This window comes from Ostrea edulis, chromosome 1 (genome assembly GCF_947568905.1).
Source record: "Ostrea edulis chromosome 1, xbOstEdul1.1, whole genome shotgun sequence".
Lineage (NCBI taxonomy): Eukaryota > Metazoa > Mollusca > Bivalvia > Ostreida > Ostreidae > Ostrea > Ostrea edulis.
The window spans coordinates 23,238,799-23,255,115 of record NC_079164.1 but is presented as its reverse complement, the minus strand read 5'-3'; the positions used below and the strand labels follow the sequence as shown (position 1 = coordinate 23,255,115).

Below are 16,317 nucleotides of genomic sequence, written 5' to 3'. Positions count from 1 at the left end.
AAATATAAGAACTTAATTGGCAAGAAATGAGACATGTTATTTGTTGTCGTCACCGGATTTTGGTGAAAAGGTATCTGTCTACGGATGTAAAACAGAAATGACGCAGTAAAACGCAAATGTGGAGTCATTTAAATAACTTGTATATTTAAAAACATGTTGGGTCTACAAGTGTACATGTACTTTCTTGTACTACTGGGAGATTTTCTGTAGAAAATATTATTTTCATTTACTTTTAAAACATTGGAATAGATGCCATGTATAGATTATTTCCCGTACAATCTGTTAATCTTATTGAAGAAATGATGTTTAATTTGTATTAGATGTCAAAATAAAGCTCATGCAGAGCAGTGTATAGAAGAGGAAAGATAACTCTATTCACGGATTTTCTAATAATTCAGCACATACCAAATTCTGTTTTTAATTTCTGACTGTAATATCGGTGTTATATATCATTCTTGCTTATAAAAGATTTTTGCATAATATTCATTCATAGAATTGAATGAGAAATAGATGTTTATGTTTTTATAATGAAATTTATTTTGATAAACATGCTCAAAACGTTCAAGATATTACATCATTATATGAATAAATTTGATATGCAAACTTAATCATTGATCAAATAGTAATGTTTTCATAACATCTGAGAGAATGTTTCGGTTCCCTCTTTCCAGATTTCTAATACATACAAGAGAAATCCAATTCTACCACTGGTTCCAATTTTGAACTATTACCTTCAAGATATTAATTTTGTGAATCACACAGTATTTTCTACTCAGAGCTGACAACAACTGTGCTTACTTGTCTGTAGAAAATACATTGAATTTGCCTGACAACAACTGTGCTTACTTGTCTGTAGAAAATACATTGAATTTGCCTGACAACAACTGTGCTTACTTGTCTGTAGAAAATACATTGAATTTGCCTGGAATAATCTTTTCATAGATTCTTTTGTTCTAGAGCAATATATTAAGAGATATTTACTTTCTTTTGGTTTTGAATATGATTTTCTCTAATCAGAGAGATCCTACTATATGTCACTTAGTATTACATAACAAAATTTATGTAACAACTGCATTATGTACACAACAGGGTATTCAAATTGAGCATGCATTTTATGTCATACAAATATCTAATGATAATTTAGATATGAACAAATCGTTAGGACGACAAATTGCATAACTGCAAATTTCACTTTCCTAACATGAACTGCAATTCCAAATACTTACAGGGTGATTTCATACATACTTGCTTTCTAAGCGGTGGTCTAATGCTACATCAGTCAACGTTCAGTGTAATGCCTTAAAGACCCATGTAAAGTGCCAAACACAGACCACAACTATCAGCCTATGTTAGTGTAGTGAATGTTTTCTATCGTAAAACGAGATTTCGGTTTAAAATCTCTTCCGGGAGTCTCATGATTTCTGCAGGTTAAATAGAAAATGATCAGATGTCCTTTATCATTTTCAATATTCCATATTTTAACCTTTCTCTATTTCTCTCTTTCTCAAAGAGTTTGAATTTTGCATCTATTAGCCTTTCGATTTAAACTTTAAGTACAAGTAAACACGTTACAAAATAGCACCAGGATATATATCTTCTAGAGGATAACAAAGGCTGACCGAAGGACATTTAAAATGTTTGAAACGCAAAGACCCAGCAAAGTACAAAACCGGAAATAAGACAACTGTCAGATTACAACAAGAAGGATATTAACTCATTCTTGTGAGAATTCGAATCTTTGTCAAGAGAAAATATTCCATATGCAAACACACAGACAGATGTGGTCACATATACTAAACCAGTGGAAAGGCAATTGTTACTAAAGATTTATTAGCGATATCAGTCACATTATTCTGCCAATATGCTAGCGGAGACTTCGGGCATATTAGGGATTACCTAATTAGGCCAGGGAATTAATTACCCTATATACACACGGGACTGAAATTGCAATCGGGAAAATGAATAATAAAAGTGATTCGTCGATCAGAAACGAAAGTGTTGAAAAGTTGAAGGATTGTGGGATACCTAGAATTGTCATATCCAGTCCTGTCGATCTGGGTGACAATTTGATTGCTGCAAGTGGTATTCGTACAAAAGAGGAGGAAATTAATCCGCGGAATAAGAATTCAAATACAACAGCCATCGTTTCAAATGACAAAACAGAACTTAAAAAAGCCAAGCTCAAGCAGACCAATATAACGAGGAAGGAAACGAATAAATCAGCAACGTCCAGTTGGCAGAAAACGTTTACTAGACGACAAACCGAGAGGCTGATTAATAAGGACAAAGTTCTAAGTCGAGTATTAGAATCTAAATATAAAAAGGCAGATGATTTGTTGAAGAAACCATCAATGGAAAAAGCGAGCAAAACAAATAACGCACAGGGATATCCTAAACTCATGCAGAAAACACTGCCAGTGAAGACCAAATCTAGAGTTGTGAATACTGTTCAACAACTAGAGACAAAATCCTTGACAGGGGCAATTACACATGTCATGTCAAAAGAACATAAAGAAAATGAAGACAGGAAAACGACCTTCATCAATGAAAAATCTAGAAAATCCAAAGACCCAAAGCCAGAAAATTTAAAAAGAAGCCAAAAAGTTGGAAGTGATAATGGAAGTAACTTCAGAAATACAAATACGATCAAATCAAATTCCACAAAATGCGAAATTAGCTATGATTCAAACGTAACATCTCACACAGTCCTCAAGAATCCATTAGGAGTTAAGGAAGATAAGAATATTAAAAACAAGGATTTTTTGAATGTGCCAAAATTAGTTAAGAACGGCAAGGAAGATATCACAACAAGCAGCCAGTGTGATGATGATCGCGATAACACTGTTGACGGTTTAGAGAAGTCTAAATCATTCTTCAATTCTTTTAAAAGGCGTCAAAAGTATAGCGATGATTTAAGGAGACGCATCCAAAAGAAATGGAAGATTGATGATTGCAATCGTAGATTGTTATATAGTCAAGTGTATGGAAGAAGAAAGGAAAGTGTGAACAAAGTGCAGAAGATTATAAAGGAAGAAAATGCCAAAAGACAGGTGTCCTTTTCCAATACTGATATGCCAACTCATACCTCCAAGTATAAAGACATCGATAACTCTTTCTATCGCTACCATGATATTTCCACCCCGAGTTCAATGGCATCTGCCAAAAGTAAAGGTAGATTATCAGCCGTAGTAAAACCAATGCCCTCTAAAAAGGAGAATGCTCTTCACTCTTTTGGATTTGAGACCAATCGACCTCGTGTCCTAAGAAGCCCGACCTTTACGAAAGAAGCACCGGAAGTTCTACAATACGATCTGCATAGACTGCCTGTGCAGCATTTCCCCCAAAATTTAAAGCAAGGAGGAATTCATCAGACCCGAGATGAAGATATACGGAAAACAGAATCTAAACTGAAGTACAAACCTCACATTCATAGACGCTTCAGCGGAAATGAGTCAGTTCATCTGTATACTGAAGTCTATGCTCCTCCCAACAAAAATGATTATCAGAAGAACTTTGATTCATTTGTGCTCTTGGACAAAAATTTTGACGATTCCGATGATCCTAGGGAGGGCCGTTCTCCTGACCAGATCATTACCAAATACCAACGTCGCCTAACTTCCAGTAACAAACTTGAAATAAAATCTACAAGTGGGAATTTAAATAGGAATCTTTCAGAAAGAAATGAAAATAATTCCAAGCATTTAAACTCGCCAGTGCTTGAAATTGTGTTTCAGCCAAATATGGGAGATATTTACATGGCTGAATCTGAAGAACAAAATAAAGGTAACATAACAAGAGTTTATATGACGTCTGGTAAGGTCTCAGCATTTCTTCATCGGAGTACCTCGGCACCTTCCCATGAATATCCAGCCGAAAATATCGTGGCAGAAGATGGACAAATCCAAAGGAGCAAGGTAACATCTAAGACTAGGTTCTCATACATTTCCAACACGTTGGATCGTTTGCGCAAGACAGACATATAACGAATTGAGTATTTATTTGGTTAATGAGAAAATAACATTTATGTGAGAAACACGTGTACACTGTTAAAAAATAATGCATATAAATGTCATGTGGTGAACATTATATTTGTGATTTTAGAAGAGTAAAAAATCATAACTTTTTAAAATTGATCTCTCTTCCCAGTTTCAAAACTCATGCACATAATTTGTGGTTATCCTTCTTGGTACATTAGATCAATGAAAGTTTTCCAAAACGCCATTAGAACATTGATACACATTTGTATAGCTAAAATAACACGCGTGTGTTACTGAGACTAAATTTACTTTAATCAGAACAACACACTATAGGAGAAGCATGCTAATAAAATACTTCCACCTCCCAAGAGAATATACCCATCACGAAAACACGTTAGATAATGAAGCTCATCGAATATTTATTCTCTTCTTTCTTAATTATACGGTAATAAACATGCTAAGGAATACGCAAAGAAGTGGTAATAGATTGGCCTCACAACTTCATCCAGAACAAGAAACAAAGAAGTGGTCATAGATTGGCCTCACAACTTCATCCAGAACAACAAACAAAGTAGTGGTCATAGATTGGCCTCACAACTCCATCCAGAACAAGAAACATGAAAGGATTTAATAAGAATACCAAGAATTTCATACTCGTTTGTAAGACAATGGTTTGAAAAGGAAAACTTCTGTTGGAAAACGTTTGGTAACTTTCAACATAGTCATTTAAGATGAACACACCAATGCCTCAGGCAGTTGAGAGTCGTCGAAATAGTCGTCGAATGTCTAGAAAGATGTCGTACACCAACTGGACGTTCACACCTAGTGACAGGCGGAGGTACAGTGCGGCAGACGGCTCCACATCAAACGGACTGGAGGAGAACGGAGAAATCCAAGATATGAAGGCTCAAGGGCGATCCTCTCGATATCTAACTCATTCGAAATCATCGAAAAATATAGATCTCAGGCGATTTACTGCGGACAATTACTTTGAGGAATTTAATTCAAATCGTAGGAAATCAAAAATCAGACCAAGTGATATTTCTGACATTTCTCTCGCTGAAGAAGTCATTCCTGAAAATGGAGAGTATGAACGTAGTGAATATTCCAAGAAAAGTTTGTCAAACATGAAAAACGATTCCAGTGAAGACAATTCGAATGGGTCTGTAATCCATTCGGCGTCGACAGAATCGCACAATGAGAGCGAAATGACTCTACGCGACGTGAGTCTGAAATTTTCTTTCTTTTTGGTAGAACTTTTCCATTTCGTAATAATTTCGTAAAGAAAATTAGTCTTTACAAGTTTCAATAAGTGGAGAAAAAACTGCTATCGTTATGAACAACTATATTTGCAAAGGTACTTGAATTGAGACGTAAGATGTCGGAGGTAATACTTCTTCCGGTGGGTTTTGGTTCAGGCTTCTATTACTTTAGCATTCAGTATTTCTCGAAGTCCGAAACAGTAAAACACTTTAAAAACCGTCCGATGCAGTATAGTTTACCAAGGATATATATCTTAATTCTTATTTACTTGAATATTTAATTTCAAAAATAACAAAAATAAACAATCTTAAATGTTTACATGTTCGTAAACACGGCAGTATATTGGTATTCGCAATCCAGTTTGGTAGATGTCTTTCTAACATTGTGTTTGCAATGGTTGAGATATCATATGGAGGTCAAAATGCAATAACCTTCCCCGTTTGTTTACCTGTATCCATGGAGATTGTTTATGTATAACATACAGTGAGAAATCACCTCCCTATCCCGTGTACTTTTGTTATTCTACTCTGAAGATTGTAACTCCCTACGCGAACATTAAGATTGGGCGATCACACCATTGTGTGGCATTGCAATTTAATGGAAGGTATCGTTAAGACATTTTGTGAAAATTATCTGCTTAGATAAATCATACAAACTTAAAAAAAATATTCTTAATGAAAAATAGTAGATTTTAAGAACAAAAGGTATTGTTTCAGAAGTTACAGTTTTCTTCTCAGAATCCGAGATGAATATTCTACTTTGTTACATTTTATTGATCACGAAATTGGTTTCATTACGTATGCATGAATGATATGGCCCTGTAGGTTCATCTTTACAGGAGATAAACCATTGATTTTCTGGGATTACTGTATACAGGTGTACACGTTTATTGCACAGAAAATTAGCTGGATCAATATATCAAGGTTATAGCTAAATTCCAAGATATAGGCATGTGTTTGGACTGTGACATTTCTTTGTTAATTTTTTCCCACTCATATCGAAAAGCCACAAGGTGTAGGTGAAGTGCCACAAAGGTTAACCTCTGTATGATGTATTGAGGGCTAGCCTGTCGTGACACGGAACCTCAGTTTATAAGGCACCATGCAAAAGACATGCGAGCTGAGCGTTTAGCGAAGGAACAGTCACTACTTATTGTTATGTCTTGAGTTTGATACGGTCAAGGCACGAGAGGGGCTCGCACCCACGGCCTTCCTCTCGCGAATCGAACGTCCTCACCACTGATTCACCGCGACCAGTGTCTAGATCTCTATGAAATTACTACGAATTACTTTTTTAATATCTTATAGTAGTACTACGATTTATAACATGAAGTATATGATAATCTTTGATTAAAAGAAAATCTCTCATGTTATTGTGAAAGAAAGAGTTCCATGTATCTGCCCTCTGAATAAAACAGTATATGATTCACACAAGCGTCATCTTTGAAACAGACACTCGAGGTATATATATATATATATATATATATATATATATAACGTCGAATGCCTGTGGTTATCTCACATGCGCATGGGTCTTACTATAGATCGGCATTTGGAAGGAAAGTATAAAAAGTGAATGTAACCTTTTCATCAATAAACTACTTTAAAATTCTTTTTCTTAATTCCATCGCCGCTTTATAAAGACACATTAAACAAAATTAATATCAATACTTGTACTTTAAAGCGATAATTCCACATCTGGAATGCTGTACTGCTATCGTTTTTGCTACAACCACAAGCAATGGTAATGCACATGATCTGAATTCCTTGAGAAAAGAATCTCAAACCATTGAAAAACATATTGATAACGATAAGATGTTATTAACTGTGAAGAACGATCACAAAAATAGGGGATTTCATATAAAGAAAAGTTTGTGGAACCTGGTTTTAATTATATTTGGAACAAACAAGAAATTAGCTAATTAACATTGCAAAGTTTTAAACACAGAATTTTCGATCAAACAAAAAAGAAATATTCGTAAAGACTGAGAAATCAAAGTGTCCATTATATAAATATCTAATTAACGGACATTACTTTCAGTGCTATTTGAGAACAATTTAAAAATGTTGTTATTCGTCCACAAATATTAACAAAGATGAATACCATTCTATGTCCTATATATGCCGAATATCGTAAGCAAATATTATCATGAGAAACCATCAATGTTCAAATTTATGAAATTGTTTTTAAAAAACGGAAACCTATAAAGCTATGTATAATCTGTGTAAATACATTTTTTATAGCTTGAAACTTAGAAATTCACAATTTTTATCAATTTGTCATGAGTTACGTTGTATTGTAAATACGTATGTGTGATGTTGATAATGAGTAACGCTTAAAGCAATGAATTGAATATATGGTCCTAACATTATAAAACTTAACAGTGCTCCCATCCAGTCTTCGGGACCATAATGTTTTTACACTACCTGATGATGGCCTGCAGTTATAGGAAAATGACAAATTACCATAATCTTTTATCTCGTCAGTCTACACGCAGGTGAGCTAAAATACCTTCTAGCGTAATTAATTTTAACCCAATAAGCTGCAAATTTAAAACATAACTGATGGAAATAGCAGTGTTAAACATCGCCGGTGGGAATAGTATTGTTTTCACGAAGTTTTGTTCTTCGTGCAAACATCTCAATTATTCAAAGTGTGTTAAACAGAATATGTTCATAAAAGCGAAAACACTTAAATGAACTTTTGAAGTACTTCGATCAAACAGCGCATTGATATTCATATTCATTCTATAAACGAATAGGTAGACACGGTAGGTCTACTCTGTAACACCATTGTAATTCTATCTACTTTCTTGGGGGAAATCATCATGAATTTTATTTGATGATATTTTGTAAACATTTGTCCACACACTTTAAAACTGTGAGTCAATTTTTAAAAAAAAGCTGAAATATCAAGACATTTTTACCTAATACCCGGTACTCATTACATGCGTGCTCTGAAAGAGTACCGAAGAATTCCACGGCTAATTTCACTTTTTCGATAATGAAAGTATGGAATTAAAATAATACTAAGACACAATATAATATATCCCATGCTTTATCAAAGAAAATTGCCGGTTCATCGCATCAAACACTGTGTGGATGACGAGTTACCGAGGCATTTCAGTGAGACTAAAAAGAATAAGCCTTGCTTGATAATGAATTATTTAGAAAGCTACTAAACACAGTTCCCGATGTCTTGCTCAGTCCCCGTCTCTCAATACCACATCCAATAAGCAGAGTCAAACACAGGGTCGCTGGCTTTGCATAATTAATTTTGATATGATAGAGGCAGAGTCTTAGGATATAAATTTTGATTATTTCTACGGCTTATCGTACAAACATGGCATCGAAACGCGGGGGAAAACCCACTCCTAAAACCATGAAGGCAGCCGAAAAAAACTACAAGACTTCGCGGGTCGGAACAACTACTAAGGTATACAGTATTTACTTATCATAATTTCAACTATGGTTAAATTGAAAATTACGTAACAAAATTTTCAACCGTCCGTGGTATAAGTTCCAACGAGAAGTCAAAATGTATTTAACCATAGGGATCTGATTTTACTATCATAAAGAAATATATTGTACTTGATATGAAGTAAACCAAATAAAACATCGAATAACGAGATGACATGTTTAAGTGATTTTTACACCGTGTAAACAAACCAATAATCAAACTCATTGATATGGTGCTTCGGAAACTTATCCTGTATATTAGCATAAAAATTCCATCATGCTAGTAATTTCGATCAATGTAGGAGTGTTAAATTTTAACTGTAATGAATTATTAGCGAAAGAATGAAACAATGGACCTTGTCGATTTTCATGACAAGTTTTAAATATCGTTGCTAAGGAAGTAATGATGACATTATTTTCGGTCTCTCTCTCCGACGTTTCGCGGTCTTTAAACTGATGGCGCTATCAGCGTGACATCCTGTACAATGTGTAAGTGAAGGTATATACGGCAAGTGAAAATGTTTAAAGGAGACACTAGAACACGACCAAAACGTAGTGATCGGAAGCTTCTGACTGCTTCCCTTGTAGAATGGAATGATAATGTTCACGAAAACGAAACGCAAGTGAGTAGTAATACCTTTAATATAGGGGGAATCCTTTTCTACTTTTTTAAATATTTTTAAAAACTCTAAAGATTTCTGACCTCAATATCTTTTAGATTGTCTAACTTTGATTTTGTAAAAAAAATCATTTGAAAATGCGTAATTTAAAAAGAAACAATGAAAACAAATAAAAAGAAGATGCCCATATCACCAACAGAGCAGACTCTATCTCAATATCATGTTTAGAAAGCTGTCCAATTTCTTATCATGTATGTATTATTTTCTTTTTTCACATTACTACATTGTTCATTTCTTGCAAAAAAAATTACGACTTTGATAAGGATTCTTTTTATTCATTTATTATGTTTTCAAACATTTTCATGTATATGCTCATTCTATCAATATATACCAGTATTTCATTCAGTTACAAAAATACTAGTAATGAAAAGGTATTAATTTTTCCAATTTACTCAGATCAAATGTGTTTAATTTGACTTTCCTCAAAGAGCCAGATGCGTTAAAAAAATTGCAGCACTTTCCTCGACCGCTTCCAGATTTCTCACCAACAAAATAAATTGTGTTTTCTGGACCTTTTTTTTTTAATTCTTGGGATTTTTTTAAAAAAAAATTCCTTTCTAAGTTTCAAACAATCTGAAAATTTCCTAGGTCACCTGATGAGAAAATTCAACAGACGTACATCTATTTGAAATTTTTCCCCTTTTCATAAACTTGCGAAACGATTTCCCTACTTACATGTACTAATGTGCGTGTCCAATCGCAAGGTCATGTTAATGCATGAAACAGTATCTTAAACTATCCACTGTAGAACGATATATTTCAAAATCAATTGATGATGAAACGCTGTATCAATAATGTACAACAATGTGTTTCTACACGCAAAACATATCATACCCATGTCATGTGAAGAGAAAATAAGACCATTATAAAAATTAATTCATAACAAAACATATCATACCCATGTCATGTGAAGAGAAAATAAGACCATTATAAAAATTAATTCATAACAAAACATATCATACCCATGTCATGTGAAGAGAAAATAAGAACATTATAAAAATTAATTCATAACAAAATTCATGTATGGAAATTGAAAAAAAAAATTAAGATAATTTTCTGTTATGAATAATTTTGTTATTGGGATATTTAGACAATTTTAATATCTATCGATAGTATTCGATACCCAATAACCAACATACCTTTGATCTTGTATTGTCTGTTGTCCAATCATTAGTTTGGGGAAAAATTCCTTGTTTTACGAACGTAACCTTTATTACAATCACGATCAAATATTCATCTCTTTGTTTCACTTATCGCGATAGTTATATATTTATGAAGCATCTTTTTTTAAACCCAAGTGTATTAAATTTGGTTTTATGACAGAATTAGTTACATGTGAATACTTTCAAACAATAGACCAATCCCGGATTTTTTAAAACAATAACAATGGTGATATCTCATTTCCGCCTTGTCAGGTGTAGCGTGATCAGTTCTAAATTACTTTTCGAAAACCATTTAACTGAGATTAAAAGAATGTAAGTAACTTCCAGTCACTGACAGGCAACGTTATCCAACGGCTTAGTATTAAATCGTATTACATTATGCATGTACACCTCTATAAAACCATCGATATATAGCACAGCATTGCAGTTGCAGCCTTATTGCAATGTTGGTTTCACAATCTCTTTTCTAGAGCGAAATTCCGGTTTACAGTGACGATGAATACGAGGTTTACCCAGCACAACGGCCCCACACAGACACTTACAGGGAATATCCCCCATTTGATATGGGAAGGTATGAACAATCCAAAATGAATTCCGACGCGAATGACAAAGCTGCAGTGCACAGAACGGTAGACAGGAAAGGAAAGAGGGTGACATTTTTCCGAAATGGTGATAAAGACTTCAAAGGTGTGAACGTGTGCATTAATCCCAAACAGTTTCTGAACTTTGAGGCACTTCTTGTGTACCTTAATGACCGCATTGAAACGACATCAGGTGTTCGATATGTTTTCGCGTTACCAGATGGAAGGGAAATCAAGAGTGTCACAGCATTTCAACAAGGCAGGTCGTACATTGTGTCCTCTGTAAAAAGGCCTGCCCTTGAAATACCTTATGGTCAATCCAGAGAGCAGTTTTGGAATAATCGAAAACCCTCAGCCGGCCGTGTTCGAAAATATGAACTCGAATTGTTCAAAAGATCTGACTCGCCGAAAAACTCTCACAAAAATAAACCAAGAGTGATCACTGTAATAAACAATGAATACAGAGATAGAAGAGAAAAATTCTATATCAATCCAAATACCAGGCACAATTTTGAGGATTTACTGCTCACAATGGGGGACATGACAAACATTGATATCTATGCTTTGTACACCGAGAAACAACCTCACAGAAAGGTACGTAACAGAACTAGTGTTCAGTTTATAATGTATTACAACAAGTTCTAAAATAGTCTAAGAGTTTTTGGCATCTTATGCTTCAGTTTATTATGTATAAGTTGTATAATTTCATGAATTTTTTGTATGACAGACAGTAATAAACATTACACATTATCAAAACATGTTATCTTTCATTGCAATAGATAACATGGCATCGGAGAAAACACGTATATTTTAATATTCTCTATGATGCAAGAGAATACACGAGTATTTCAGCATCACTATGTTTGACGATAACACTTTTTTCTATTCTATAGGTTGAGAGTTTTAGTCAGTTATTCAACGAGTTTAAAAACCAGGACAATTTCATTGCTTGTGGACCAGAACTGCTACCTCTAAAACCAGAAAATGTCAAGCGTCCAGCTCCCAGCAGCAATTCTGGAAGTGATTCCATAAGTGTTGCAAGCAGAATGAAAAAGTTCCATAAAGCAAACGATGGAGGTATGATCACTAAGAGAGAGAGAGAGAGAGAGAGAGAGAGAGAGAGAGAGAGAGAGAGAGAGAGAGTCAGTCACTCAACTTTCTATCTTATGATGGTTGTCGTCAATTCATCAATCTGTATATCACGAATGTTTTGCCAGACATATCTGACTTCATAGATCATACATAACATTAGATATTTTACGAGTATCTATAACACAACATTTGATATTTACGTCCTTTGAAATGCTAGTTTTCACAATAAAGAATTGTCTACAACCGTTATTGCAGAGATCAAAGAAATGCACCGTCCATTATTCTCCGATATATACTCGATAAATCAAAGATTACCAGAACCGTGATACATAAAAGGCGAAGATAACGAACAGTGATCAATCTCACAACTCTCATGAGCAATACAAAATAAAGAGTTGGACAAACACGGACCCCTGGATATACCAGAGGTGGGATCAGGTGCTTAGGAGGAGTAAGCATCCCCTGTCTACCGGTCACACCCGCCGTGTGCCCTATATCTTGATAAGGTAAACGGAGTTATCCGTAGTCCAAATCAGTGTGCCAATAACGGTCTAACAATAGGTATGGAACACGTCAGACAGCATTTGACCCAATGATAGGCTGTATTGCCAAACTAGATCGTTACAACGACCATAGAATTTCCGAAATGCTGGTTTTAAACGATACTGTCGGAACCCCTGCACCATCGACTTGTTTGTCAGTAGCCTGCTTCGATTTAAAAACTGACCATACGCAGAACAAGGTCTTGCGTATCGAATCAGTTGAGATTTGTAAACACCATATGCAGGTGATAATGAAATATGCTACATAAATATGGACGATGGAGAAGTTGAAATCATCCCGTTTGTCATAAATTTGAGTTGTTAGTTTGCCGTTAATATTTACTTTCAATAAAATATCTAAGTATGAAGTAGAAGTGGACGACTCTGTGGTGTCTTTTATTTCGAGTTCACTGGGATATATTGAATCGATATATGAATGAAAATTATTATTGTTAATAGATAATACATCGTCGATATATCTAAATGTCGAATTGAAGGCCACAGCAAGATATTTTTTCTTCTCAATTAGAAGTATCAAATTTTCATAAGAATTAAATGTAAATTGTATTATTAATTGAGACTATTTCGGTTTCACGTCTTCGACCCGATTAGACGCTGTGTATAGTTTGTGTATTAATAGCTGTTAAAGGTCTTCTGTTTTTACACTATGAGTGTTGCTAATACAACAACAAAAAACGAGTTGCAATAGCTGAAAAATATTTGATATTGAGGAAAAAGAACAAAATAAATCGTCTGCGATTTGAGATCGATGCATATGTAAACAATCATAGCGATGCATACCTCTTCCACGTGTATCGTGTTGGGGTGTGTGTTGAATTAGCATTCAGAGAAGAACAGATAATAATTTCCGGCAACTGACAGTCACCGTAACACAGCTGCTCAATATATAATGTTAATCAGATCATAAATGAAAAGTGAAGATAACGAACAGTGATCAATATCATAAATGAAAGGTGAAGATAACGAACAGTGATCAATATCATAAATGAAAGGTGAAGATAACGAACAGTGATCAATATCATAAATGAAAGGTGAAGATAACGAACAGTGATCAATATCATAAATGAAAGGTGAAGATAACGAACAGTCAGACAGTATTCGATCTAATGATTGGCTATATTTGCAAATCTGATCAAAATAACGACCATAGAATATATGAAATGCAAAGTTCAAACGAGACTGATGAAACTCCTGTAAGAGCAACTAATTTGTCAGTAGCCTGTCTGAATTATAAATTAATCATAGGCAGAACAGGATCGCGCATATGGAATAGGTCGAGAGATGAAAACACCATATGCAGGTGACAATGGAATATTGCTACATAAATATGTGAAGTTCATAATGGAGAAGTTGAACTACTCTCAATTGTCATAAATTCAAGTTTGTTAGTTTGCCATTAACATGTGAAATATCCAAATATGAAGCATATGTAAAAGAATGTGGTGTCTTATATTTCGAGTTCATTGAAATATAAGGAATCCACATATGGATGAAAGTTAATATTGTCGATAGATAAAACGAAGTTGATGAATGAAAGGTGAAGATAACGAACAGTTGATCAATCTCATAACTCCTATAAGCAATAAAAAATAGATAGTTGGGCAAACACGAACCCCTGGACACACCAAAGGTGGGATCAGGTGCCTAGGAGGAGTAAGCATCCCCTGTCGAAAGGGATCCATCCATCCAATGAATCTAAGCATTTCGTTGAAGACCACAGCAATACATTTTTATTCTCATATAGAAGCTTTTGAATAAATTATTACACATAGGATAACAAAAGAGATGGGTTAATTAATGAAGTAAAATGCGTGTCCATGAGAAATTTGAAGAGATTGTTGAACACTGTCATTGAGGAACTCCATCATCTTTTGAAAGCAACTTAGAGTACTTGTGAAAAGAACCAGAGTGGTGTTTAACAAAGTAATATTTTGAATGACTAATCGCCTGATATGAATATTACTGAGTTTCATTTTTATTCATGGCATTGATATACTCATCAACATCAAATTAAATACTTGAAATATCTTCCAAAATTCTTGACCCTACCATCTCAGTTTTTGTCAGAAAAAATTCCGTGTTTTCCATTTGAAAGCTAGTGACCTAATTTGTAGTTGTATAGGGAAACGATCAGATGTATATTTCTGAAAGTAAAGTGTAGAAGAATTTGTTTTTGTTTTCGTGGATGTTGCATGATACACCTCCGAGGTAGAAGCATGATGTTTAACATATAAAAGCCGCGGCTAACGCTTTAAAATAACATCTATCGACCTCGGATGTTATCAAGCAGCATCCACGAATTCTTATAAACATTTTACCATTATCAGTTAATATCAATAAATGCAATTACAAACTTATCTCAATTTATACAGACTTGGATGAAATAGATGAGTACGGGATGCAAGAATCTCCATCACCTCAAGAAGGTAATTCAAACAGGATTCATTTGAACGGGTACCAGGAACAAATCTCAGCCAGGCATTACGAAGATGCGGACAGCGTTAAGTTCAACATTCGTGGAAAAGTCCGAGGTTAATATTCAATGTTAAATGGATTTTGAAAATTATTTTTCCACGACAAAGACTGAATACCCACCATTACACATTTGTTTGATTTTCAGATTATTTCCCGCCTTCCATTACATATCCAGATGATGATGGACAACGACCAGACAAAAAGCTTAAGCTGGAATGGATGTATCCTTATATCAGTTCATCTTTTGTCTGAAAATGTACAGAAATTCCCTTGCTTTTTTTTATCAGTTCAACAGTATATTACTTAATAAGTTCAATCGTTGTTTAAGTTAACCTTGACCCCTGTCTTAGTTACGGTTTCCATACACGCGAGGGCTGTAAGAGTGTGGTTGTGTATAAAACTGGAGAACTTCTGTACTATGTAGCTGCTGTTGCGGTCTTCTACCGACGGAGTGACGAGAGAGGCGACACCCAACGGCATTATCTGGGACACACAGAGGATATATCTAGGTAGGGCTTGGTTCTGAACTAAAGTATAAATAAAACCATAGACAAAAGAAATATTATATCACAAAGCGATCTATCATTATACATTATATCATTGCAGTCTCACTTTGCATCCAACGGAGAACTGGGTAGCGTCAGGACAAGTCGCTGGAAAGGAAAACCCGGCAAGTACATAGAGATACAGTGCGCCATACTTACTATGGGTGCATAATTTTTAACTTGAAAGGAGTGTGTTCTGCGTGTGTTTTACGTCATAAAACGTTACCTTTATTGTAAATATACACCATCATTAGATTTTGTTCTACTTTTGTCCAAAGCCTTTCATAATTAATTCCTGTAGAGTGTTCAGAGAAAAAACCTCGCCTTTTCTGTAGAAATAAATTTTGATCTAAATCTTTTAATCGGCAGAAGGAAGTTATAGCTTAAATTTCGTATTATTATACATTAAGCAAATGACCGACATAATACACCTCAATAAACAAAGGCAATGCCAATCTCCATAAAATTATACAGAGGACGACACCACTACATTCACACCTTTCATCCCTATATAAAGTTT

General features: G+C 34.6%; 1 protein-coding gene across 6 annotated transcripts in view; it reads left to right on the top strand.

Moving 5' to 3' along the window:
• Positions 1–16,317, top strand: part of LOC125663886 (echinoderm microtubule-associated protein-like 2) — a 43,181-nt gene that overhangs the window by 20,173 nt on the left and 6,691 nt on the right. For 5 of the 6 annotated variants that reach the window (XM_056153070.1, XM_056153069.1, XM_056153072.1 and 2 more), the window contains exons 3-8: positions 11,012–11,716; positions 12,016–12,199; positions 15,150–15,308; positions 15,398–15,473; positions 15,603–15,761; positions 15,859–15,922. In XM_056153070.1, coding sequence (XP_056009045.1) covers positions 11,012–11,716; positions 12,016–12,199; positions 15,150–15,308; positions 15,398–15,473; positions 15,603–15,761; positions 15,859–15,922 — 1,347 coding nt within the window. Of the gene's footprint in view, positions 1–9,121; positions 9,322–11,011; positions 11,717–12,015; positions 12,200–15,149; positions 15,309–15,397; positions 15,474–15,602; positions 15,762–15,858; positions 15,923–16,317 lie in introns of those variants that run through there. The other variant, XM_056153073.1, reaches the window with a different exon arrangement.